General features: G+C 38.5%; 3 protein-coding genes across 13 annotated transcripts; all 3 read left to right on the top strand.

Annotated features, from left to right (window-relative positions):
* Positions 1-435: 435 nt before the first annotated feature.
* LOC124056343 (mucin-22-like) lies at positions 436-27563 on the top strand. 9 transcript variants are annotated; one of them, XM_046383695.1, is made up of 19 exons: positions 440-1209; positions 1544-1570; positions 1671-1961; positions 2166-2462; positions 2665-2961; positions 3164-3460; positions 3910-4221; positions 4943-4993; positions 5089-5262; positions 5397-5456; positions 5756-5827; positions 5920-6042; positions 6263-6281; positions 6444-6463; positions 26453-26471; positions 26837-26868; positions 26986-27002; positions 27097-27145; positions 27383-27563. In XM_046383695.1, exons 1-19 carry the CDS (start codon positions 1071-1073, stop codon positions 27385-27387), a joined length of 2301 nt encoding a protein of 766 aa, XP_046239651.1. In that variant the 5' UTR covers positions 440-1070; the 3' UTR covers positions 27388-27563. The 9 variants fall into 9 exon arrangements, with proteins under 9 accessions (XP_046239654.1, XP_046239649.1, XP_046239651.1 ...); XM_046383699.1 differs by lacking the exons at positions 26453-26471; positions 26837-26868; positions 26986-27002; positions 27097-27145; positions 27383-27563 and adding exons at positions 1374-1451; positions 6593-6633; positions 6757-6772; positions 7183-7223; positions 7337-8406 and having other exon boundaries at positions 634-1209; XM_046383691.1 differs by lacking the exons at positions 26453-26471; positions 26837-26868; positions 26986-27002; positions 27097-27145; positions 27383-27563 and adding exons at positions 6593-6633; positions 6757-6774; positions 7191-7223; positions 7337-8406 and having other exon boundaries at positions 625-1209.
* Positions 11217-16710, top strand: LOC124056344 (uncharacterized protein PB18E9.04c-like). 3 transcript variants are annotated; one of them, XM_046383702.1, is made up of 10 exons: positions 11217-11307; positions 11426-11452; positions 11776-12054; positions 12231-12536; positions 12895-13212; positions 13576-13704; positions 13816-13890; positions 13992-14096; positions 14615-14655; positions 14744-16710. In XM_046383702.1, exons 1-10 carry the CDS (start codon positions 11274-11276, stop codon positions 14828-14830), a joined length of 1401 nt encoding a protein of 466 aa, XP_046239658.1. In that variant the 5' UTR covers positions 11217-11273; the 3' UTR covers positions 14831-16710. The 3 variants fall into 3 exon arrangements, with proteins under 3 accessions (XP_046239658.1, XP_046239656.1, XP_046239657.1); XM_046383700.1 differs by having other exon boundaries at positions 11267-11452; XM_046383701.1 differs by having other exon boundaries at positions 11270-11452; positions 13995-14096; positions 14744-16708.
* On the top strand, positions 18556-20033 carry LOC124056346. The gene is made up of 4 exons (XM_046383706.1): positions 18556-18670; positions 18786-18812; positions 19147-19428; positions 19605-20033. Exons 1-4 carry the CDS (start codon positions 18637-18639, stop codon positions 19955-19957), a joined length of 696 nt encoding a protein of 231 aa, XP_046239662.1. The 5' UTR covers positions 18556-18636; the 3' UTR covers positions 19958-20033.
* Positions 27564-27865: the final 302 nt, after the last annotated feature.

Here is a 27865-nt window from a genome sequence, read left to right as displayed (position 1 = left end):
AATGAAGACACACTTTTTTCCTTTCTTCAGTTGTAGACGAAAAGCTAGTTTTACTGGTAAATCAAAATGTATGTGACACTGAAATAGTCACTCAGATGTTTCATTTTTAGTTTTGTTAAGACTATAAATGTAATACTTCATTAAATTGTGGGGATTTTTTTGGTTTTATGCAGATGTGGGCATATGGGAGGTCTCATTAACTTCTGCATTCCTCTCATAAGGCTGATCTCACTTTCACCTTCACACTGTCCTTCTAATTAAGTGCTTGCTGGGTGCTTTTGGTGACACCTATCACCTATCACCTATCAGCAACATTAGTGAGCTGTTTGTCTCCTTTAACCAGATGAATGATTTCCATTGTATATAAAAAAGCAAACAACAACAACAAAAAAAAAACCAACACAAATTTGCCACACTAAGATCACATGTCTCCGCCAACCAGTCAAGTTGCAGTTTGTATCCATGAGAAGGACTGCAGGGTAAAGACTAAGAACTCCCCTTTTCTTGAAAATCAGAAGTTATATAACAGTGAACAAGTTGCATTGTGCCTTTTGTTAAAAATAAAAATCTTTTTTTTTTTTTGCTTCAGTATTTTGGTGAAATATCTTGTTCTCTGAGGTGTGTTCTTTAAACAACTTAAAGGGCACAATGCAGAAATGATATGTGAAAGTTTCATTCTGGTTGGAAGGACTATTTTTACCATGTTGAAATTTGAACTTTCACTTTAGATTATTAGTATCAATTCTGTCTTTTAGTTTTGCTTTTCCTCAGGCGGTACAAGTTTAGTAATAAAGACCATGGGAAACTTGGGGACACTGGTTTTACTTCCAACTAGAGCAAAACACACACCCTGTGCATCGTAATTCTGTCAGTATGTGAAATGTAGAGTTAAATGGTGAGGACACAAATAAATAACTGCATGTTCACTTAAAGCAGAAAAGTGTGTATGTAGCTTGTGAGCTCAAACTTTGAACAACTATTTAATTTTAGCGAGCACTGTGGTGTGTGTTTCAGTGGGCTGTCTGTACAAGTGATTAACTTCTCATTCTAGCTGTGGTTTTCCTGTGAACATGTTTCAGAAAATGATACTTGTCATTCTGTATGTCAGAGCTGATGTGGTCACACACACATGCATCTTCACAGGATTCTGGACGATCTCAGTATTCAGTTTCATCATGGCTGGATGCCTGTTGTTCATCATCCTCATGCGTGAGTTAAACCTGTTATTAGCTTTAGTTGCAGTGTTAAATAATAAAGGCTATTACAAAGCAATGCAGATTCATGCTTGTAAGCATGTGACATCAGCCGTTATGTATCAGCATGTTATACCATACCTCACTTATGCTTTAGCTTTTTCTGTGCTGTTTATTTAGAAACTTATTGTGGACCTGCACTTCAGAGTCCAAAATGAAAAACGTATATCCTACCTCTGACTGGCAGAATTTAACATGGTTAGAGTTTGAATCTTTTTACATTTTGTTGCAGGTATTAATGAATTATTATTATGTCTGTGTACTTTGTTAAAACATAATATTTTCAACAGATTCCTTTCATGAGATTCAAACACAAGGTCAGTCTGATTTTCAAGTTACATTCCCTGCCTTTTCTTCTTAAATGTTTTCAAATAAATAGAAAATTCAATTAATTCAAAAATATGTTTGAATTTTTAGCTCTTCGTCGACCTAAACTGACGGTGAACCCAACAGTGATCACACAGACAGACTCAGTCACTCTGAACTGTCAGACTCCATCGTCCGTCTCTGTGTCTCAGTGTTATTTTGTCATTTTAAGAGGAGAAACCATCAAAAGCTCCTCTTGTCTGAAGATTCTGACAGGAACTGAGCTGCTGAGGATGTCAAGTCAGAGTTCACCCGCTGAGGTTAAAGTGAACTGTTATTTCACTGTGAAAGAGCCAAATACAGCATCTCCACCCAGCGACACATCCTCCATCACCATACACAGTGAGTGAGCACTGCTGCTATGAACTATATTTATATTTAATAACTTGATTCCATATGAGCGCAAACTGCAAAATGACTCTTGACATGGAGGTCGGGTCTTGAAGATTTTCAATTGGTGTTCTCTGCCTTTATAAATTTGTTATTAATGTTTTCAAATAAATTAAGTTGTGAGTTATTTAATCCAATATATGCTTATTTTTTCAGTTCTTCATCCACCTAAACTGACGGTGAATCCACTGGTGATCACACAGACAGACTCAGTCACTCTGAACTGTCAGGCTCCATCGTCTGTCTCTGTGTCTCAGTGTTTTTTCTACACCGGTAGACAACAATCCATCAAAGGTTTCTCTTGTCTGAGGAATCTGACAGGAACTGAGCTGCTGTTGATGGCACGTCAAAGTTCATCTGCTAAGGTTGAAGTGAGATGTTTTTACACTGTAAAGCTTGGAGAGTTAGATTCTCCATCTCCACACAGCAACACATCCTCCATCACCATACACAGTGAGTGAGCACTGCTGCTATGAGCTCATATATTTAATAACTTGATTCCATATGAGCGCAAACTGCAAAATGGCTCTTGACATGGAGGTCGGGTCTTGAAGATTTTCAATTGGCGTTCTCTGCCTTTATAAATTTGTTATTAATGTTTTCAAATAAATTAAGTTGTAAGTTATTTAATCCAATATATGCTTATTTTTTTCAGTTCTTCATCCACCTAAACTGACGGTGAATCCACTGGTGATCACACAGACAGACTCAGTCACTCTGAACTGTCAGGCTCCATCGTCTGTCTCTGTGTCTCAGTGTTTTTTCTACACCGGTAGACAACAATCCATCAAAGGTTTCTCTTGTCTGAGGAATCTGACAGGAACTGAGCTGCTGTTGATGGCACGTCAAAGTTCATCTGCTAAGGTTGAAGTGAGATGTTTTTACACTGTAAAGCTTGGAGAGTTAGATTCTCCATCTCCACACAGCAACACATCCTCCATCACCATACACAGTGAGTGAGCACTGCTGCTATGAGCTCATATATTTAATAACTTGATTCCATATGAGCGCAAACTGCAAAATGGCTCTTGACATGGAGGTCGGGTCTTGAAGATTTTCAATTGGCGTTCTCTGCCTTTATAAATTTGTTATTAATGTTTTCAAATAAATTAAGTTGTAAGTTATTTAATCCAATATATGCTTATTTTTTTCAGTTCTTCATCCACCTAAACTGACGGTGAATCCACTGGTGATCACACAGACAGACTCAGTCACTCTGAACTGTCAGGCTCCATCGTCCGTCTCTGTGTCTCAGTGTTTTTTCAACACCGGTAGACAACAATCCACCAAAGTTTTCTCTTGTCTGAGTACTCTGACAGGAACTGAGCTGCTGTTGATGGCACGTCAGAGTTCACCTGCTAAGGTTGAAGTGAGATGTTTTTACACTGTAAAGCTTGGAGAGTTAGATTCCCCATCTCCACACAGCAACACATCCTCCATCACCATACACAGTGAGTGGCTGCTTTTTTTTCCTTCACATGTTATCATACAGTGTTAATGCAAGGTAAGTCAGCGACATGATGACGTGTTTCAGGTGTTTTGGAAAGGGCTAGAAAAGGAGAAAAACAATAAGGCGACAGCTCCAATTCCTATTTAGCATGTTTACTGTTCCATGATGCTTTTGAAGCTTTTTTGTTGTCAGATTTCACATTATTCTGAGCAATGATTTTTGTTAGAGTGTAATTCAGTTACAGTGTAACCTTAGATGACACACAGAATTCAGTCATTAGGAATCATTAAGTTGAGTATTAATTATACTGTTCTTCTGTCTCACTGAGGTGTGACCTCAGTCAGTATGAACACTTCTGTCAGTGTGAACACTGTTTGAAGTTGTTGCCACACTGCTACAGCACATGGTGTACTTGATAATTTCAGGAAGTTTTCATTCACTTCTTTATAGCTCAGAAACCAGAAATGAGTCTTCAGCATTTTCCTGGTGACTACGTTCTCTTCGCTTGCTCTCTGCCTGGATCTGCTAATCCTGATACGAGATGTAACCTGTACTTTGGAGAAGGAAGGCATCTAGTTGCAACATCGAACATCAGCAGTAAAACAAACAAAAAAAATCAGTGGTTTTGCCAGTTTTATGTCACAATTGATGATTTGCTGAGTCGTCTACGTTCAGTTCAACAAAGAGATGCCAGCTGTGATTACAGTGTGGGAAGTGAACCCAACTCTTTGTCTCCTCGTAGTGATGGATACAGCTTGGCTGGTAAGTCAGAAAAGAATTGAATGCTGCAGTGACTTTGCTGTGTATGACACAACACAACACTTTCTTTGAAATGAATGAATGTATTCCTCTGAACTTCCTCTGAACGTGTAAATTCAGACAAACATCACAAACTATGTTTCCTTATTTGTATCTGCCTTGCATGCCAGTTGAAATATTTGAATATCAGTCTGTCACATCAGAATCAGAATGAAGTTAAATGGCCACACACAAGGAGCTGTTTTTGAGAACAGCGACCAAACGCAGGTCGTGTTTTCACTCCTTTATGCGCTCAGTTTGACAAATTATTCTGCAGTATAATTTGATTGCACATATAGTTTCTCTCTGTTGAAAAGCCTTAAGTGATCGCTTTATGCAATCATCTGTTCATTTTGTAGTGGTAGCGCTGACGGTAGTTCTGTGCAGACAGCCTTGCACTGGAATACTCCTGTGGCTCGACATTAAAGGAGCAGTCCAACATTTACACTGTTGTGCTTTTAGTTGTTTGAATATTGTTGTATATGTGTTCATTCTGTGAACTATTCACTTCAGTTACCTTTATAGTTCTTTCTGCATAAGCCAAAGCCTGCAGGTGCCCCCCTGTGTTGACTGACCAACTGATCTTACCAGCATATGCTTAAGTACAAATAAAAGAAATGCCACAAAATTATTTGTGCACTTAAAATTGACAGGAAGAAATCTTATTGTTTTAATTTTACTATAGCTATTGTGGAAAATGAATCAAGCAGAAACTGCACACAGCCAGCATTTACAGGTAGGATATGCTGTACATCTAAATATTGTTCCAGAATATCATCACATATCTCTCTCTTAGAGTTTTTTCTTTTTTTTTGGATTTTTATTTTCTAGATTCGACTGTTAGCAAGTCTGGTCCTTCCACCACAACCACCACCACTACTACTACTACTACTAGTAGTAGTACTAGTACTAGTACTACTACTAGTAGTACTAGTACTAGTAGTACTACTGCTACTACTACTGCCACTGCTACTACTACAACTGCTCTGGTGAAGTCAGCGTCAGGTAATGAAATGATACATCTATTCAGTGTGACATGAGTTCATTTTTCTTCTTCATTTTGTTGCCTGCTCAAGTGCATGCTGCCCTATACAGTCGCTCACTCATGAAACGGTCAAATTTATTTTCTTTTATGGTAGCTGTTGCGGCAGTGGAGTCACACATGACGCAGACTACGTCGACATTTGCTATCACCACAGGTAAGATATGCTATACATCTAAATAACAATGAAGAACATCATCACATGTCATTTATATTAAAGATTTTGATTTTAATTTTTTTCTTTTATGGTAGACATTGTGGAAGTGAAGTCACACATGATGCAGATTAAGCTGAAATTTACTGTGACCACAGACAGGACATACAATTTAACAGAAATCCAAAACATTGTGATGTATCACTTACTAATGTGGCTTTAATTACTGACAAATTATATTTATACTGTGCTATATTTGTGTATTATGGCTATTCTGAAATGTATTTTTCTTCATTCATCAGATCTGACTGTTAGTAGAAGTCACACTAGTGGTTTTAACTTAACATTCACAACACCAGCTGAACCAGCATCAGGTGACACAACAACTCAGATTTTCAATAAGCCACACTGACTTTTTTGTGAAGAAAAGAAAAGTGACCTTCTTCTTCTTCTTCTCCTCCAACAGAAAGAATATGGAAGTTGGCAGCAGTTGGAAGTGGAATCGGAGTGACTGTGGGTGTTATCTTACTGGCACTGACACTTCTCTGTACCAAAAGAAGAACCGGTCAGAACTTGATTCGTGTGTCAGGTAAAGCTTCATGATGTTTGAGTGAGCTCTCAAAAAAGTCCAAGTAGAGGATTAGTCTGAGGGAGCTAATGCCCCCCTATTAAACACAAACATGAACATAAATCTGCATTAAATCAACAATATGAAACACCACCTGCAAGTCACACAGCTCTGAATGAGCCAATAATAATAAGGCGTTTCAGAAACAGCTGATCTCTCTCTCTCTGTCTGCATTTTTCAGAGAAACGTTCTCAGAAGAGGTAAGAAACAGTTTCTTAGCGCAATTGTTTTCTTTAGAAGTTTAACTTCAGCTGACCTCTTTTTTTTGGCCACTGGAGTTATACACTCACTAATAAAATTAGATTAAGTAATTCTTTAGTAAGGTCTTTAGTAAACCTTTCTTTCCTTTTATTTCTGAATAGGACACAATCCGATGTTACAGGTAATCATTTAATCATCAGACAATCTCATTATATTATTCATGCATGCAGTAATGCAGTATACTGTCCATGTATTTTGCTTATATTTTTTGTCTTCAAGTGCATTGAGTTGAGTTTATGTTCTGTTGCAGATGATTTTATTTGCATGACAAATTTTAACTATGAAGCACTGGTAATGATTGTTTTTGTCATAATATAATTAAACATTTAAATAGCAAGGCCTCTTATGTGAAGGTGTAAAGTTATTCATGACTTCCTTTTACTTCCTGTCCTGTATTTTCTATTATCTTAATAGGAAATCTCAGCATCTGGTGAGTTGCTTTTCACTTTGTGCACGTGTGTGTGTGTGTGTGTGTGTGTGTGTGTGTGTGCTGTATGGGTAGATGTTTTTTCTATACTTTCTATTTCGTTTGAAGCACACTGAGTTTATCTGCAAATGAAATGTGCTATCCAAATAATAGGCTTATTGTGTAAATTGGCTGAATGTTGTGTAAAGCTCTTGTACAGTATATTGTATATTATGTACAAGAAATATTTTTCTCAGTTGTTTGAAGCATAAGTTGTTTGCAGTGGGCTTTTTTTCTTTAAAAAAAAAAAATACCAGCAGTTGCATGATGAATATAGTTCATTTTATATGCTTTTAGAATGATATAATGTATAGTTAATATTTATTGCATAGTTATGAACAAGTCACCTCAGTGTCTGGTTCTGTCTCACTCAGGTACTGAGAAACTGAACAGGCAAAGGTCTGAAAGTGAGGAAGTAAGTGTGACATGAGACGGAGTATTGTGTGTTTAGTGTGTTTGCTATATGGGTTTAGTGTATTGATGCAATAAATTTAAAGATGTCTCACAGTTGGTTTCTTTCTTTCCTAGGCTAACGTATACCATGTGTACTGCACCATCCCTGACAAGCCACCTCCATCATCCCTGGACATGGTGTACAGCACCGTGCAGCCACACTGAAACACAAACATCTCAATAGTGTAAAGAGAAACAGAAAGCACAGTTGTGTGTAACTTTGACATTTACAGCATATTTTATGATCTCATAGGGAGGGACATTGATGTAAGGAGTATTTTTGTTCTGCTGGTATTAAAAGATAACACCATAAAACAGATTATTTTTATGACTTATTACTGATTCCTCCATTTACATCATGTTTGTTTTGTGAATAGCATAAAGGCATCACAGCTAGCCTTTTGTTTTACAACCCTGTGTTGAAGAAAAATGATAAATATATTTTTGTAGCTTGCATTTACCTACAAAAAAGGCACAATTGACTGTTGAATTGGAGCCTTTTCACACCACAGAGCCTCTCCTCTTTGTGCTTTATACTACAAAACAGCCAGGCCACGCACATCTTCCTTCCTGTGTGCAGACAGTTGCGCTATTTTGGAAGAAACAAGAAATTAGCTGACCAGTTAAATGCATTACTGATTTGTAAGACAAGAGGTTGCCTTTACACAAGGCAGAGTCTGTCTTGTTTAGATCGGTTAGCATGTCATGTTTATTTTGACATTATACTGTGGGTTTCTACATGGAAGTTTTAGTTGTTTATTATTTAACTTGTAGTATCATTCTTTTGAGAAGGTGGAGGAAGTCGATAGTTAGGATGTTCATAACACCAGAGCTAGTGTGGCAATCTGAAATTTCAGTGATCCAAGTGTAAGAAGGGTAAAATTTCTGACTGTATGTTGTTGCTGGCATAAGCTTCCGTCTTGAGACAAATCAGCTTGTATTTAAACAATGGCTGCTACCGAAAAGAATGTGAATATCAGAATATGTTTTATTTTTAACTTCAGTATTTTGGGAACAAGGTCATTCACTGGTAACATTGTTCTTTGCTGGGTGTACATACAAACCAAAAAGAAAAAAATGTTTTGGTGTTGAACACCAAAAATTGTATTGCCAAAACAAATAATAAATGTCTCTGCAAAATGTTATCATTTGTTTTCCTTAAATATTTATGACTGGCGACCTGATATATGTTTTTAAATTAATGTTAAGGCAACTCCAAGCACTTATATATTGAAAAAAGTTTCATATAACTTCTGTAATCTAAGACTTCTCTAGCTGTGTGCTACAAATAAGCTTACACATTTTATGAACATCACCAGTATTGTGGTGTAACTCTGGCGGTTATGCATAAAACAAGTTCCTTGAAGAAGGACAATAATATAAAGCGTTTGGGGACTGTGTTCTCACAACCAACCAAAAGAACATGTCTGTCAAGAGCATTGAGAGTGTTGCACGCAGAGGTAGGCTATGCTTTCTTGAAGGCTACGAAAGACAAAAAATTCTTCCCTTCAGTCTTTAACCCAGTAGAAGTGTGTGTCAGTATCTGATGAGAACCTGCCCTCTGCCTGTCTTTCTTGGTTACTGCACCTTTGAATGGTGCATTTACAAACAGTGGCCAACAAATTTTGAGTAGTAAACATTTAATCATACTTAAAACAAAAAGCAGTGGTAGATGATTTTACCGCATGAGTTCAATTTCAGTTGGTAAACTTGTTAACACACATCAGTATGGACATCCAGTTTCATGCCCTGAGACACACAAGTGTTAGTCATCCTCATGTGTAAGTTAAACCTTTTGTTTGTAAGCTTGTTAGCTCATTATGTTTTGGTATCAGCATGACTTATTGCATGTTTACATCAGGAAGAGTTTACAAAACAACATGTTTTCTCCTCCAACAGATTCCTTTTCTGAATTGAAAGCACAAGGTCAGTCCCTGAGTTGAATGTTAGTTTTCATAGCCAGGTGTTATCTGTTATTGGAGTATGGACAGTTTAGTATGTCTTCATTTGATTTGATCACGTTTGCACATAGTTTGGCTGTACAGTGACTATTGTCTATTTTATTTGCTGTACATTAAATCCTAATTGAGATTTTATTATTCTATTTTCTATTATATTAATGCAGTGTTTGATATAACTTGTTTACCTCTAAATCTTTGTTGTGTAAGCCACACATTTCATTGTGTAACTAAAATGACAATAAAGTCTTATCTTAATCTTAGTCCTAAGTATCACAACTAGTTTTGGCTCTACTTTGCCAACCACAGTGGATCCAGCATCAGGTGATGAACTTATTTACTATTACTACTTATAGATACAGTATGTAATATTCACATGTGAAACACTGGGCATGTCATGGTTAGAAGTGCCTGTTTGGTTCGTTTCCTGTTGTGTTTTGTAGTTTCTCTCCCCTTGTGTCTGGTTTAGTTTTTCATTTCCTGTCTTTGTTTGTTTCAGATTATTCTTTGTTTAGACTCTTTTTACTCGAATTTCCAGCTGCCTTCTGTTTGCTTATTTTCCCCTTTTGAGTAAGTTTATTAATTAAAGTTTCTTTTGTTCACCCACTCCTTTGTGCAAGTGTTTGCATTTCAGGTCCTCCTTTTGTGACTTATTAAGAGGATATATTTATAAAATGTGGTTAACCTAAAGGTCAGGCTGCTGACATGATGGTTGCTGTTGGGTTCCTCTGATTGTGTGTGCATGTGCAGTTAGACTTCCTATTGGGCAGATGCTAGGCCATATTGTTCAAGTTAAATAAAGTTATTAAGCAGCAAATGCAAACACTTTGCTGCTTATTTGCCCACTGAGTACAAATGAAAACAATTTATATTTAATGTTAATGTTGTGTTTATTTCTTGAAGATACAGCTGCTAGTGTGACTCCCACGAATCACGAGCATGAAGGTGAATATACAGGTAGACTATAGATAGATGTTGTCTTTGCACACTGGTCAGAGAAGAGCCTGTCCACTTGTAAGGATTTATATATCAATTTTGCATCTTTTGCTGAACTTGAGATAAAATTTGATCTCCCTTCTAGTCACTTTTGTCATTGGCAACTCCCCCTCTCCATATTAAAGATGCTTAGGTCAAGGATACTGATGAGGAGATTTCAGATGAGCTGTGGGGAATGGTGCTGCACAGAATCGAATCCTGTTCCATAAATGCTAAACCTCAGCTTGTTCAGTGTGAAGTAATCCACTGACGGCACTTTTCTAAGACCAAATTGAACGTCATCTTTCCTTCTGTGTCTGCTATCTGTGAGAAGAGTAAGTTGAATCCTGGGACCTCAGGTCACCTCTTCTGGGCTTGTCCCAAGCTCAGGAAATTTTGGGATGACATCTTTCTGTATTTGAATCCACCCTCAGACAAATGAAAAAATCTGAGCTGATTCTAAATAAAAGTTGTGTAACTGTATATATTATATAATAGCCGGTGTGGAAATTTTAAGTGGAACTAGAATGGGTTGCTGGAGGAAACTTGTCAGAATTGCTCTGGGTCCATATATTCCTAAAAAAAATTTGTAGATTGTGTAAATTTCAGGAGGCCCAGATGAATGTGAAACTGGTCTGGAGTGTCTGTGATGAAAAATGTGGAAGCTAAGACAATGTGACCCATAACAGCTCAGAGGAACTTATTACAAATTTTGTGCAAAAGATCAAGATGAAAATCATCTTTGTTTGAAACGTGTCTGAAAAAAAAAAATAAAAACAAAAAACTATAACTCTCAGTTTGCAAGCACTTATGTAACAATCCCAAACACAAAAAGAAGAATAAAAGCAAGCAGTAAAACAAACAGTGAGACGACAAGAAAGCAACCGAAATGATGAACGCTTGATGGTAGGTTTGGTCTAAATACAGATGACCACACATACCGATAAATGTGTGTAAGTGTGTGCGTCTGTCAGTGAGATTCACTTCTGTGTTTTGGTGTGGTTTTCCTGACAGCCAGTTTTGACAAATGACATGTCTGTCAAGTGTTGTCTTGGACATTCACATCGTCCAGCTTCATCATGGCTGAATACCTGCTGTTGCTCGTCCTCATGTGTAAGTTAAACCTTTTGTTTGTAAGTATGTTAGCTCATTATGTTTTGGTATCAGCATGTCTTATTGCATGTTTACATCAGGAAGAGTTTACAAAACAACATGTTTTCTCCTCCAACAGATTCCTTTTCTGAATTGAAAGCACAAGGTCAGTCCCTGAGTTGAATGTTAGTTTTCATAGCCAGGTGTTATCTGTTATTGGAGTATGGACAGTTTAGTATGTCTTCATTTAGTTTGATCATGTTTGCACATAGTTTGGCTATCCCTCATGTGGTGTTCACATTTTTGTTATTCAACCAGTGTTATGTTTCTGGTGGACCCGCTGCATTTTTATTTCAACACAATCAAATATTTTTACGTTAAAATACTCAACTTAATCTAAATTACAAGCAATATAAACAGAATATGTGGTTAATATTTGAACTTTAACATTGTTAGATCACATTCATGAATTAAAGTGTTTTTTTTCAGCTCCTCTCCCACCTAAACTGACTGTGAATCCACTGGTGATCACAGAGACAGACTCAGTCACTCTGAACTGTCAGACTCCATCGTCTGTCTCTGTGTCTGAGTGTTATTTTGTCATTGAAAGAAGACCTGCCCGAGGCTTCTCTTGTCTGAAGACTCTGACAGGAACTGAGCTGCTCACAATGTCACATCAGAGTTCACCTGCTGAGGTCAAAGTGACCTGCTCTTACTTAAAAGCGTCTCAGTCTCCAGAGAGTGACACGTCCTCCATCATCATCCGAAGTGAGTCAGCACTGCTGCTATGGACTCACATGAAGATATCTGATACAGTATCAGCATAAACAGCAAAGTGACGTTTAATATGGAAGTCAGGTTTTTAAAAGTGTTGAAGTATTTACATGGGCGTCACATTTAATAAGTCATTAGTTATTCAGTCCAGCATATGCTTTAATTTTCAGTCTCTCTTCCACCTAAACTGACGGTGAATCCACTGGTGATCAACGAGACAGACTCAGTCACTCTGAACTGTCAGGCTCCATCGTCTGTCTCTGTGTCTCACTGTTTATTCTACACATTAAATGGAGGATCCATGAGAGACTCTTCTTGTCTGCAGACACTGACAGGAACTGAGCTGCTGAAGGTGTCAAATCAAAACAAATGGACTTCATCTGCTAAGGTTGAAGTGACGTGTTTTTACACTGTAAAATTTGGAAAGTCAAATTCTCCATCTCCACACAGCGACACATCCTCCATCACCATACACAGTGAGTGGCTGCTTTTTTCCTCCATATACAGACTTTATCTGATTTGATAGAAAATCAGCCACAAGAAATGTGCTGTGCTGAAATATTTCAAAAGTGAATCAGGGGTTACAAACCAAAATGAAAAGGCAGAGATGAATTTAAGAAAGGCCCACCAGTTATTCATAAACTTTTCGTTAGTTTGATTAATTGTTTCTTGATGTCAGAACATTATGAACTCAGATGGCACACAATCATTGTGTTAATTACTTAATACTGTAAATTTCCACAGTTTGAAATCACAGACCTGTCATAAAGTGTGCTTGATATCAGCTTAGTGCTTTGTAGCCTGTTGAATCACTTTTCTTTCATCTGTTTGTAGTTCTGACACCACAGATGAGTCTTCAGCGTTTTCCTGGTGAATACGTTCTCTTCACTTGCACTCTGCCTGGATCTGCTAATCCTGATACGAGATGTAACTTGTACTTTGGAGAAGGAAGAAGTCCGGTTAATACAACAACAACCATCTTGAATCCAAAAACCACAACAACAAATCAGTGGTTTTGCCAGTTTTCTGTCACAATTGATGAGTTGCTGAGTCGTCTACGTTCAGTTCAACAAAGAGATGCCAGCTGTGATTACAGTGTGGGAAGTGAACCCAACTCTTTGTCTCCTCGTAGTGATGGATACAGCTTGGCTGGTAAGTCAGAGAGGACATCAATACTCGTGTTACACTGCTACATCCACTGAAATAAATATATTGTTAGATTCTAACTGTAAAATGAGACAGACATCATAGAAGCACCTCAGTGCTTGTGTCTGTAGTCAGATCGGTGAAACCTTTAGCTCTTTACATTATGTTTGATGGCTAAGCAAGTTCACACATATAAGGATGAGGGTCCATAATGAACAATATTAAAAGTTTTGTTGAACATGCATACTAATGCGCATGGTCACAGTTAAAAGAAAACACGTTCTGTGTTCTCTGCTTTTAAATGATTGCGCAAATACACAGAGCTGACTGTGAAACTGACAAATCCAAACCCTTCTTCTTCTATTGTAGATGTTATGGAAATGGAGTTACGGACAACGCAGACTATACCAACTTTCAGTACAACCACAGGTACCACAGCTCTGACTGCTGGCAGGCCAAGTGCCTCCTCTCCTGAAACTCCTGCAGAACAAACATCAGGTAACAGAATTTCATCCAGATGTACAGACTGTATGAGGTTTGACTTAAATGACACAAATCATATCTGTTTCTGAGTGTTTTGATTTTTTAAAAAAGTTTTTCATTCACCAGTTCAGCCTATTGGTACATCAAGTATCACAACTGGTTTTGGCTCTACTTTTCGGACCACAGTGGAACCAGCATCAAGTGACGAACTTATTCAATTTTTCAACATTTCACACCTTCCTGCTTTTTTTTTTTAATGTTAGACGAAAAACTGACACTTTGTGATTTTTGTTGTTTCAAAGCAGAAATTTGGATATTGAGGTCTGCAGCAGCTGCGAGTGGTTGTGGAGTTGCTTTGGGCATCGTCATGCTGGTTTTAGCAGGTCTCTGGAACAGAAGAAGAGCTGGTGAGGACTAATAAAGTTAGAGTTTTTTTATATGGATGTTTACAAATGTTTAATACTGAAGTGTACAATTTCATGACAAATCGAAAAGCCTTGGATTTTTATTGGATCTTAAGAGGGTCAGTTCGGTCAGAGGCACTTGCTTTAGATTTTTTTTGTTTTTCCAAAGAGTGCATGAACTTTGTTATCAAATGGTCATACGTTCAGTTACTGTTATTTATGAATGGAATTACAGTGGAAATAAATTATTCCTCCTTTTTGCAGGGGACGCCCTGGAAATCGATTTAGGATCCAATTTAGGATCATTTGTGACTTGTCCCAAAAGAAACAAAGGAAATAAAAGTAACCAATCAAAGTAAATGCAAAGAGGTGCAATAGAAAGTTTAAATAGATTTAGAATTGGTTTGTGATAATCAGAGAGTTGGTTCCATTTGTGTGCAGGGCAGTAGCTAAAAGCAGCTCCACCCTGTTTTATTCGTAGGATCCTCGTATCTCACAGTGTGTCTCTTTCTCTTGAGCAGGCCCTGAGGAAGTGAAAAGGCAGCAACCTCAAAGTGAGAATGTAAGTCTGACAAGTGGAACAACATTAAACATATTTGCCATATACTGCAATGTAACAGATGCTACATTTGGTTTCTTTCTTTTCCCAGTATGAAACATACCATATGTATGCCGCCATCTCTGAGGAGCCACCTGCCGTGAAGGACATGGTGTATACCACTGTGCAGGCACACTGACATGCAAACAGTTTCATACTGTAGAGAAAAAGCATTTTACTACATGGAGTTGTATGATCTAGACTAATATCAGACTGCTGGAATCTCTTATTCTCAGATCCAAAAAAAACTGTCAATTTTTAGTCACATCCCATTTATATTTTTGTGGTTTAGGACAAAGCACAGCATTTCAATTTAGCTTTTTTTTGTCTTTGGTTCAAGATTAAAATATATTTTAATTTATATCATACCTAGCAAGACTTCCCTGTATGTAATTTGATTTGTAATGTCTTTTAGCATCTTTTCTGTTGATCATATTTCCGTAACTAGATATACAGTATTAGGCTCAAACAGTATTATACTTTGAATTTCTCCATTTTACTCAGGTGTCTTATTTTGTATAAAACCCAGATGAATATACATTTTATTTTGTTTAGTTTGTCTCTTTCAGTTCCAGATACAACACCTACTACAGACCCTACCACGCTCCATGGTATTTTCGTGTGAACAGCCATTGTGAAAATTTAAAGTTGAGATAGAATGGGATGTTGGTGGAAAAAATACTGCACTGGGTTGGAGCATCCTTAACAGCTATTCTGTTTTCCAACTAAAAGATGATTATATTTCATACGACTCCCCCAAAGTATCCATTTATGCAGCAATACGTCAAAACCCCTCTTTTAAGCCACGCCTGATAGATGCTGTCTTTGCACACTGGTCGGATTTCTTTATCAACAATCATTTTGCATCTTTTGCTGAACTTGAGATAAAATTTGATCTCCCTTCTAGTCACTTTTGTCATTGGCAACTCCCCCTCTCCATATTAAACATGCTTGGGTCAAGGATACTGATGAGGAGATTTCAGATGAGTTGTGAGGAATGGTGCTGCAGAGAATCGAATCCTGTTCCAGAAATGCTAAACCTCAACTTATTCAGTGTGAAGTAATCCACTGACGGCACGTTTCTAAGACCAAATTGAACGTCATCTTTCCTTCTGTGTCTGCTATTTGTGTGAAGTGTAAGTTGAATCCTGGGACCTCAGGTCACCTCTTCTGGGCTTGTCCCAAGCTCAGGAAATTTTGGGATGACATCTTTCTTTTCTATAGTACTGCATACAATATATAATCTATAATATATTTTCAAAATATGAAATCTATTCTAAAATAAATTAAAAAAAACAAGAACTGCCTTGGGTTCCTATATTCTGTAGGTAGGTATTCTTGTAGGTAATATAAATTTGAGGAGGCCCAAATGAATGTGAAGCTGGTCTGACGTGTCTGTGATGAAAAATGTGCAAGCTAATGACAAAAAATGGCCCATAAAAGCTCATGGAAATGTATCACATATTTTACATTTAAAAAAGTACAGTGTGCAAGAGGTCAGGATGAAAAACATCTTTGTTTGAAATGTGTGAAACGTTTGCCAGCACTTGTGGAACCATCCTAAACTTCAGCTCGGGCAGGCAGGAACGACATACATGGAACACCTTAACCAAGTTGCTGGCGTTGTACGTGTCATAGTGGCATAGTATTGAGTCTTGGCTGGAAGTCCCAAGGTTTGAATGGAAGACATCTTCCAAGGTGGTTGAGAATGACCACGCTAGGATCCTGTGGGCCTTCCGGATCCAGACCGACAAAATGGCGATGTCTAACCAGCCGGACATTGTGGTGGTCGACAAACAACAGAAGAAGACAGTGGTGATAGACGTATCAATCCCAAGCAACAGCAACATCAGGAAGAAGAAACACGAGAAGCCTGAAAAATACAGAGGACTGAAAGAGAAGCTAGAAAAGACTTGGAGAGTAAAAGCAATAGTGGCGGCAGTGGTCATTGGGGCACTGGGAGTTTGGCCCCCAGCCTGGAAGAGTGGCTCCAGGTACAACATCTTTGGTCTAATGTATGTATATGTGTGTGTGTGTATGAATAAGATGAATTTAACTTTGTTAATAACCTTTTCTCTTAATGCGGAGAAGACAGGCTGGAGCAGTTGCGATTGTGGATGTTGTCTTGTTTGGGTTGGCACTTGTCTTTGCTCAAAGCAAGAATAGTGAGAATCACCACTCCAAAAATTTTAACTTAACTTAATTTTAAGATTATTTCACAGTTTATTCTAAAACACAGCCCCAGTTACAGGAAATATTCACATTTATCTCAACTGAAAGCCGAGGAGCCCTGACACCACCACCTGGTGGTGAAATGTATAACCGCAACACTCAGTGTCCACCTTTTATTATGGATAACTGAAGTTTACCAACATCAGTAATTAGTGTTTGAATATTGTTTATTGCTTTTGCACTTTTTTCATTCTTGAAATGAATGAAAATATTTATTGAAACCATTGTGATGATTTACCAACCAGAGAGAACACACATAATTTAGACACATAAATTGGTCAAATGCTAAGAGCAAACGAGAAATTTCTGCATGTTTGTTCACAACGCAGGTCACAGCTTCTACGATAACTACTGTGAAGAGCATGCTTAAACCAAACACACAAGACACTGGTATTTTATAACCAGGAAAATGAGATTGCATCTCAAACTGAAGATCAAGCATGCATGTGGGAAACCAACACAGCAGAGACAGAAATAAACTCCTCTGTGTCTCACGCGTGAGCAACATATTGCATGAGAAGTGCAATGATGTGTTGACGAACCACAGGTTTTGTTCCCAGAGCTGCAGGTTTAATTTGTTCTGGTTACAAGATGAACTCACAACAGCTCGTTATTTCATATAAAGACTTTGCAATAAAAGTTTGGAGATTAGCATCTTACTGTGTGTCTCTTTCTCACTAGCAGGTTGTAAGGAAGTGAAAAGTCAAGAGGAACAACATTAAACATATTTGCCCTGTACTACAATGTGATAGTTGCAGATCAACCGAATTGTAAGATTAAACCAAACCTTTTCCAAAATTTTACAGCCAGATCCGATTTTTATTTTGACCCCCACTAAGATCCCTACAACACTCCACGGCATTTTCCTAAGAAGGTGGATATACACTTGCTTTATCTGGGACAGACAGCAGTGGATGCTAATAGATATGAATTATTGTTGCTGAACACGTCTGTATTTAGTAGTTTTGGCCATCATTTCAACACATCATAACTGATCAGATCATGATGACGCAGTAAAAATAACATTTTAACCACAGTCCTGATTTAATCCAATAGTAAAATATAATTTGTATTTGAATCCACCTTCAGGCAAATTAAAAAAAAATCTGAGCTGAGTCTAAATAAAAGCCGTGTAACTGTATATATAATTTAATAGCCGGTGTGGAAATTTTAAATGAAAAAAGATCAAGATGAAAATCATCTTTGTTTGAATGTGTCTGAAAAAATAAAACAAACAAACAAAAAACTATAGTTCGCAGTTTAGTTTAGGTTGGAAGCACTTTTGTAATAATCCTGAACTTCAGCTTGAAGGATGTCCAATATTACTGCAAGAATTCAAGTTTTTGTTTAACTCTCCAGAGCGCACTGTCTTTGTCTATGTGAATAATGTGTTTCTATTTCTTCATGGTGCTGCACAGGTGTGAGCTGTTTCAAAAAGCTTCTTGTGGTATATGTAGGTCACTCCTCCTGCCATCTAAAATAAAAAGCAAGCAACCAAACAGCGAGATGATGAGAAAGCAACTGAAATGATGAATACTTAGTAGGTTTGGTCTAAATACAGATGACCACACATACTGATAAATGTGTGTAAGTGTATGCGTCTGTCAGTGAGATTCACTTCTGTGTTTTGGTGTGGTTTTCCTGACAGCCAATTTTGACAAATGACATGTCTGTCAAGTGTTGTCTTGGACATTCACATCGTCCAGCTTCATCATGGCTGAATACCTGCTGTTGCTCATCCTCATGTGTAAGTTAAACCTTTTGTTTGTAAGTATGTTAGCTCATTATGTTTTGGTATCAGCATGTCTTATTGCATGTTTACATCAGGAAGAGTTTACAAAACATGTTTTCTCCTCCAACAGATTCCTTTTCTGAATTGAAAGCACAAGGTCAGTCCCTGAGTTGAATGTTAGTTTTCATAGCCAGGTGTTATCTGTTATTGGAGTATGGACAGTTTAGTATGTCTTCATTTAGTTTGATCATGTTTGCACATAGTTTGGCACCTCCCTCATGTGGTGTTCACATTTTTGTTATTCAACCAGTGTTATGTTTCTGGTGGACCCGCTGCATTTTTATTTCAACACAATCAAACAATTTTAGGTTAAAATACTCAATAGATGTTTACTTAATCTAAATTACAAGCAATATAAACAGAATATGTGGTTGATATTTGAACTTTAACATTGTTAGATCACATTCATGAATTAAAGTGCTTTTTTTCAGCTCCTCTTCCACCTAAACTGACGGTGAATCCACTGGTGATCACAGAGACAGACTCAGTCACTCTGAACTGTCAGACTCCATCGTCTGTCTCTGTGTCTCAGTGTTATTTTGTCATTGAAAGAAGAAGACCTGCACAAAGCTTCTCTTGTCTGAAGACTCTGACAGGAACTGAGCTGCTCACAATGTCACATCAGAGTTCACCTGCTGAGGTCGAAGTGACCTGCTCTTACTTAAAAGCGTCTCAGTCTCCAGAGAGTGACACGTCCTCCATCATCATCCGAAGTGAGTCAGCACTGCTGCTATGGACTCACATGAAGATATCTGATACAGTATCAGCATGAACAGCAAAGTGACGCTTAATATGGAAGTCAGGTTTTTAAAAGTGTTGAAGTATTTACATGGGCGTCACATTTAATAAGTCATTAGTTATTTAGTTCAGCATATGCTTTAATTTTCAGCCTCTCTTCCACCTAAACTGACGGTGAATCCACTGGTGATCAACGAGGCAGACTCAGTCACTCTGAACTGTCAGGCTCCATCGTCTGTCTCTGTGTCTCACTGTTTTTTCTACACATCAAATGGAGGATCCATGAGAGACTCTTCTTGTCTGCAGACACTGACAGGAACTGAGCTGCTGAAGGTGTCAAATCACAACAAATGGACTTCATCTGCTAAGGTTGAAGTGACGTGTTTTTACACTGTAAAATTTGGAAAGTCAAATTCTCCATCTCCACACAGCGACACATCCTCCATCACCATACACAGTGAGTGGCTGCTTTTTTCCTCCATATACAGACTTTATCTGATTTGATAGAAAATCAGCCACAAGAAAAGTGCTGTGCTGAAATATTTCAAAAGTGAATTAGGGGTTACAAACCAAAATGAAAAGGCAGAGATGAATTTAAGAAAGGCCCATCAGTTATTTATAAAGCTTTCGTTAGTTTGATTAATTGTTTCTTGTTGTTTAATTACTTAATACTGTAAATTTCCACAGCTTGAAATCACAGACCTGTCACAAAGTGTGCTTTCATTTTGAATTCCATTTAAAATGTTTAACTTCAAGCCCCAAATTGTCACACCAATCATTAAAATACACACGAACTACACAAACACACATTTAGAATTCAACAGATTAAGTCTGCACTTTCTGGTTTTTAATTTGGTGAAAGCAAATTTAGACGTAATTGCAACAACAAGGAGACTATACTTAAGGAAATGAATGTTGGATAATTTGCACACAGGTGAAATTGAGAAATATGAATCTTCTTTTATTGTAGCTATTGTGGAGAGAGAATCAAGAAGGATCGAGACAATGACAGCATTCAGTGTGACCACAGGTACAACAAGCTACATGTCTAAAAATAAATCTACAAGATCTCAGCATATCACTTGTGTGTTTATTAGTTGAAGAGTTTTTAAATTGTTTCTGTTTTGTATTTTTTTTATCAAATTTTTATTAACAGTGCTGACCTTAAAAAACCCTTGTGTTTTTACTCCTGTAACTCTTGTGAATCCATATCAGTTCGCAAAATTGACTTGAAATAATTTGAAATGTCAGTTTTGTCAAATGTCGATGAATGTCTTTGTGAAACATTTTGAAATGAACTTCCTTTTTCTCAGCAGGTCAGACTATTGTTACTCCAAGTGAGACTGGTCGTTCTGTCTCTGCTTTCCCGACATCAGTGAAACCAACAGCAGGTAACGTAATCACTCAAGCTCTCGATTATTCACACCAACATTTCAGAAAATGTGAGGATATTTGGTTATTTTCTGTGTGTCTTCCGTTACTGATATAACTCTCACTGCAGGAAGTTTGACTTCAACTACAGCTATGAATGCAGCACCTTGTTATGAAATAACAGGTAAACCTAATTTGAATAATTAGTGCATCAAAATGCTGAAATGCTTTCCTGGGAATGTTTATAAATGCTTTTACTCTGCACTTACTAAATCCCACTGTCCATAAGACTGGAACTGAAGGTAGTTTGTTCTTTGTATCCTGCTTCAGGTGAGCTAACATCATGTAATTTCTCACACAAACTGTTTATTTCAGATCATTATTATCATTATGATAAAATAAATAAATAAGTTTCATAATGAATGAACATTATACAAGCAGTCAAAAATATTTACAAGTGAAATAATAAAGTCATTGTGAGGGACCAGAGTGGTCTCCCCGAATAACGGGATCTAGGCAAGATTGGATTCAGGCGCAGAGGCGGTCCTGGCTACTTTTACACCCTGGGCGAACACTCAATCGGCGCCCCCCCCCCCCCCCCCCCCCCCCCCCAGCTGCACCCCATCAAGGCACAAACACAAGAATTACATTATTTACATACTTTCTTTATCACTAAAACATTTCACAAACGGTTAACAAGAAATGGAACAATCAAAAAATAAAAATTAACAGATGAATGAAATTGAAAATGTAAACACAAATGTAGATTGCACAAATCCTTAAATGCACAAAATGATAAAATAGATACACGAAATAGAAAATGTAAACACCAATGTGACATGCAATCTAAAACTTGACTTTTCTGGCCTTCTTTGATGCAAAATCATCAATTACATCATCATACGAAATTTGTTGTGCAATTGTATGATTGATGCTGATGATGGCAAGTCCAGCGAGACGCTCCTGTGACATAGTGGACCTCAAGTACGTTTTTATAAGCTACAGCTTGGAAAAACTCCTCTCTGCTTCAGCTACTGTCACCGGAAGGGTCAGACCAATTCTGAGTGCAGTCCAAAGATTGGGGTAGATTTCTGTGAGCTCTTTCTCATGGATGAAAGTCAGCAGCTCAAGCAGAGTCATGGACTTTGATGGGAGGACAGGCAAGTTCTTCAGCTCCTGCACAAGCTCTCTGCCATCCACATCTGAGTGTCCCTTAAAGCGCAGTGTAGTTTGCAGGGTCTCACATTCTTTTTGCAGCTCATTATCTGAGAGGTTTTGGAAATTAGAGAGCACTCCAAACTTCTCTCTCACATTCTCCAATGTGGAAAATCTTTCCTGGATGGCTGAAGTTGCAGCATCAACAACAACATTGAAAAATGTGACCTCCAGCTTCTTCAAAGCATCACTCAGAGGCTCATCAGATGCCTCATAGGAGAAATGACGCTTCGTGGACCTCAGTCTCTTCTGTTGCAGAACAGCCTCAACATTCATTTCTTCACAAATAGCTTTGGCTGACATTTGTGCTGTCACAAAGCCTGTTGCCCTGTAGCTCTGAAGACCTTCCTCGATCTTTTTGAGAAGACTGACTGCCACATCTACTTGCATGCTGGGAGACTGCATCAACTTGCTCACATGGTGTGTCTGGCTCAAGATGTCGTACCACACCACTGTACAGATGCTGAAGCGGTAGGATCCCACCTCCTCTGACAAGGACTGGGCCTCAACCTTGATGATGGGGTCTTTAGTGTGATCTCTCACCTCAATAAGTGCCTCTCTCACAGCAGTTGCCTGATATCTCAGGGGCTCGACACTCTTCACTTTACTCTCCCACCTTGTGTCAGTCCACATCTTCAAAGTGATGTCCACGTGTTTTTTCAGTATGGCCCATCTCTGAGTGGAGGCTGAAAACAGGGTGAAAAGCTTGTGTAGGATGCCAAAATAGTTCATGGCATCAGTGGAAGCCTTAGAAGCATCTGCCACAACCACATTCAGGGTATGAGCCCCACATGGCACAAAAAGAGCTCTTGGATTCAGTTGTAGAAGCCTGGATTGAACACCCTTGTTTTTCCCCTTCATGTTTGCCCCGTTGTCGTATGCCTGTCCTCTGCAGTCCTCAAAAGGAACTTTAAACTCCTCCAGTTTCTTTAAAATCAGAGATGCCAAATGCAGACCTGTTGATTCCTCTGCCTCCAAAAACCCCATGAAATGTTCCTTTATGCAGGGTTCTGTCAGTGATACCACACGAATTACAACTGACAGCTGTTCGGTGTGGCTGATGTCTGGCGTGCAGTCAAGAATAAGGGAAAAATATTTTGCCTTCTTGATGTCACTCACCATTTCTGATATTATCTTGCTGCTCAACAAATCGACTAGTTCGTTTTGTATGCAGTGACTGAGGTAGCTGGTGTGACCACCAGAGGTACGTTTTTGGACACGGTTAAGGTGCTCTTTCATAATTGGGTCAAATTTTGCCATCAGTTCAACCTCTTTGAGGAAATTGCCGTTAGATGGTGTGTACAATGTTTCTGTATGCCCCCTTAGTGCCAAATTTCTCACTGCCAGAGACTGCACAATCGCAGTCAAACGTGTCAACACTGCTCTCCATCTCATCTTCTCAGCCTCAAAAAGTGCCATCTCCTGGTTATCAATGGTTTCCCCCTTTTTTATCCTGACTGCCAGTTCTTTCCATATTTTCATTGAGTTGAGGTGTTCCAAGCTGTTGTCATGAGAGGTGAGCAAAGAACTTGCATGTTTCCAGTCTGTAAGGCCTGAGCTTGTTAGGTTAATTGTCTTCTTACTAAATAGTTTGCAGCAGAAGCAGAAAAGGCTGTTGTTAATCTCTGAATACACCAGCCAACTTCTGGGAATTTTTTCACCATTCACTATTGTCTTTTTAAAATACTGGTGATGGCAACTTCTTCCATCCACCTCATTCCTGGGGAAAATAAAATCCGCCGGTACCTCACTTGGTCCTCTGCAAACCAGCTGTGTCCGCATTCTGTCAGTTAGAATTGAAGGCCATTTAGCAGGGTCAGTGGATAGATGTTCATCCTCAGGTGTAGGATTTGGTGGGGATTCTGGTCGACACATTTACAGAGCATATGGTATTGTCATTCACAGCATTTATAGTGTTTACAAAAGTAAAAAGTTGAAGAATGCACACACACACACACCTGACAAGTCCAGGAAAGATGTGGCTGTTGAGGTAGACGGCTGCTCCTCCTCAGACTCAAGAACCATCTCCGAGGCCTCTGTAGCTGTGGAGGTAGATGGCTGCTCCTCCTCAGACTCAAGGACCATATCCGAGGCCTGTGCAGCGGTGGAAGTAGATGGCTCCACATTTTGCCCAGTGGGAGCTGCTCCAAAATATTTCAGAAGTGCCCCTGAATTTACAATTAACATATAAAGTAAGTTAGATCACACTTAACATGCATCAGCAGTTACCCAATCAAAAAAAAAACCACACTGATGCGCAATTTATTATCATTTATTAACATTCTATTAACTACACATAAGACTCTACAAATTATTCAAAAAGTTATATCACATAGCTTACAAAATGTCAAGTCAATGTATATTAGAAGTTAGTAGCATAGACCCACATATGGCATTAAAAACTCCACAGTTACCAAATCCCTATGAATTTGCACTTGTTGTGTTGCAAACACAAACTATCCTATGGCTGAAATTAATTGCATGACATGAAACCTCAAATTCTAATAGTTGTTACTAGTTCAGCAAAACTAAAAACCAAATACAGTCCTTTTCTCTGGCTAAGTAACATCAACATGGTAGCAAGAGGCTAACCGATAAATAGCGTATAGGCTACTGTTAAATTAGCCTGCATGCACAATTAACGTCACTCATAGAGACCTGCATACCTTTATCTTTGGCTCGTTTGTCCTCCTCTTCTTTCCTTCTCTTTCTGAACTGAGCACCTGAGGGTTTCTTTGGTCGTAGTTTTTCCATCACGCTTTGACTCTAATAACTTGACCGTCCGTCAAACACCCAGTCAAGATTGACGTGATGTAAACAAATTGACGTAGATGCACGCACAGATTCCTGTGTTTTTTTTTAATTCAAATTATTTTTTATTTAATTATATTTGATTTTATTTTTTTTCACATAACCCAATGAATTTCATGTATCTACCAGGGGTCTATATTAATTTTATGAGCACACCACCTTCATTATAAGTGATTCTGCCTGCGGGTGACGTCACGCCACGCTCCGTCCGCATGCAGATAGATTGATCACACACACACACACACACACACACACACACACACACAGGGGCGGAGCAGAAACACCATTTGACGCTGCCCCCCGTTCTTGATCGTCTGACTTCTGGCCTTGGTCTTCTTTTCGGATCCGCTTTTTTTTTTTTTTTTTTTTTTTTTGAGGGGCGCTTGTGCGCCCCCAAATAGATTGCGCCCTGGGCGGTCGCCCACATTGCCCATAGCAACTGTTCAGGCGGAAGAGGTTGAAAATAGGAGGCAGCAAAGCATCAGGTGCCAGGAAAAGCCCTTTTATTCTCCCGGAACACAAGGTTTTCACAGTCCGACAAAACGCAGGAATAACGCAGGAATAACGCAGGAATAATGCAGGAACTAAATACCGATAACAAACACTCACAGCAGTACATGGTAGTTCTCCCAAGGAACAACAAGAGCAAAATGAGGCTCCTTTAAATAGGGCTGCTTGTTGAGCCCAAACGGTCCAAACCATTATGGAAGGGATTACCAATAAACATAATGATCCATCCAATACACTAATCATAATAAATAAATACAAAAAAATAAATAATGCATAAGCTAATTCAGCCACACACCAAATATTTACACACCACACAATAATTTTACACAAACACCACATAGCCAACACCATAAAGAATATAAACCCCCCTGAGTGCAATGGGCCGTGCCCCCTTGCCCCGTGCTCAATAAAGTCCGCCCCTGCAGCGGCGCGCGCTTCCGCAGAGGAGCAGTGGAGCCGGACCGGGAGTGCAGGTGACTATGTGAATGTATGACAAACCAGAGTCTTTACAAACTGAAATGAAGAGGTGGACGAGTAGTGGGTACCTCACCACACGCCTGGATGCTAAACCGGGGAGAAAACTGACATGGGTGGGAGTGCTCTCCTTCTCACAGTCATGAAAAGAAAGTTTCTTTCTATTGCACAGTTAAAGACTCTCTCTCCACCTCTGTGCACTTGTGTTTTGAACAAAATCTATTTCCCAAACAGACAAAGCACCCAAAGAACAAAGTTCAAGATGAATTTAACTTTGTTAACTTTTGCCTTTTCTCTTAATGCAGTCAAGATGATATTGATGGCTGGAGCAGTTGCGATTGTGTATGTCGTCTTGCTTGGGTTGCCATTTGTCTTTGCTCAAAGTAGGAGTGGTAAGAATAAAAAGATTAACTTCATCAGTGATTATTTCAGTTTTGCATTTAGAACACAATTATCGGAAATATTCACATTTTTCTCAGTTGAAAGCTGAGGAGCCCTGACACCACCTGGTGGTGAAATGTGTAACTGCACCACCCACTATCCACCTGTTATTATGGATTATTGAAGCTAAGCTAATCAGTGCTTGAATATTGTATTATATATTTTTTTTCTTTTTAGGAAAACCTGTTTCCAAGAGGTAAGAAATCTTATTTCTCAAATATCACCAGTTAACTTGAGTGTGCATGTATCTTCTTGATTGCGGCAACAGGACAACCACAGTCCTGTTGTGACTGCATCTGAGTTGCTTCACTGGTACAGCTGCAGACTGGCTGCTTTGTTTAAGAGCACATGGACCTCATAAAGCCAACAAACTGTCAGGTCAAAACGGCTCCCTCTCATATTTTCCCAGCAGATCATAAGATTCACTTTTCAGTCACATCACTTAGAGATGTATGGGGAGAGTAACACAGTCTATTCACCTGGAAATGTGCTGTGCTTTTGTTGTCTTCTTGATGAAGACTCACTCTTAACAAACCTTGTTTTTCTGTTTTCCATTTTAAGACTGAAAGCAGACATCACGAACAGATCAAATGGTAAGCTGCTCATTTGCATAAACCACAATGAACATGACAATGCAGTGTGACGGTGTAATTTATACATGAATGTTTAGATTTTTTGTGTATTAAGCTGTTTTTTGGTTTCTGTTTTAGGTGATAGAGAATATGTGGTAAGTGTCAACAGTGACCGAGTGGAGGTTTTTCCTTCATGCAGTGATTATTCTGTCTCTGACTTCTCTCCATTTTTTTATTAAATAATTTCAGGGTGTTTATGATGAAACCTACAGTATCATTGTTTATGAATACAACAACGGTGAGCTGCTTTTCTCTTCCTGAATTACACAAGCTGATTTGCCACTTGGTTTTGCAAGTTCCGCTAAACTGCTCAAGTGTCCACAATTTGAATAAGTTTAACATGCAATTACAGACACGGTGTTGAAAGTGTCTGTTCTCTGTACAAAGTGTTGTTGCTACATGACAGAAATGAACCTTCTGTCTTTTGATAAATGCATAATGCTGTCAAGTCATGTGTGTCTCTTGGTTTTCGCAGAGTGACAACCGCAGCAGCTCAGAGATTCCAGCTTCATCAGCCCTGAGTGATACAGTGAACAGCACTCTGAAGTCAATTTGAAACTCAGCTGTTGTTCACTTTGCCCGTTTAACTGATGCTTATTTTATCTACAATCATCATTAGCTGCAAGAGCAGACATTAAAATTCTGCAATGACTTAACTGAATGAACTCAAAGCGCTTTTTGGTCAGAAGACAACATGTTTCATTTGACGTTCAGCTTTATGTTTTCTTATACAGATGTTAAACACAAAACGAGTTTGTGCCAAAGTGACTCACATACGTACCTCACATGTCCAGAAAACACAACAAAGAGCAACTACAGCCTTCAAACAGACAAAAGCAATCAGAGCTGTATCTGAAGAAACAGTATTCTTGAAATGAATGAATATATTTATTCAGCCAATGTGATGTTTTACCAACCAGAGGGAAGAATACACTGCTTGTGCAGCATAATTTAGACA

Source organism: Scatophagus argus, chromosome 3 (assembly GCF_020382885.2).
Source record: "Scatophagus argus isolate fScaArg1 chromosome 3, fScaArg1.pri, whole genome shotgun sequence".
Classification (NCBI taxonomy): Eukaryota; Metazoa; Chordata; class Actinopteri; family Scatophagidae; genus Scatophagus; species Scatophagus argus.
The sequence above is the reverse complement of the archived record's forward strand: the minus strand, read 5'-3'. Positions and strand labels throughout refer to the sequence as shown.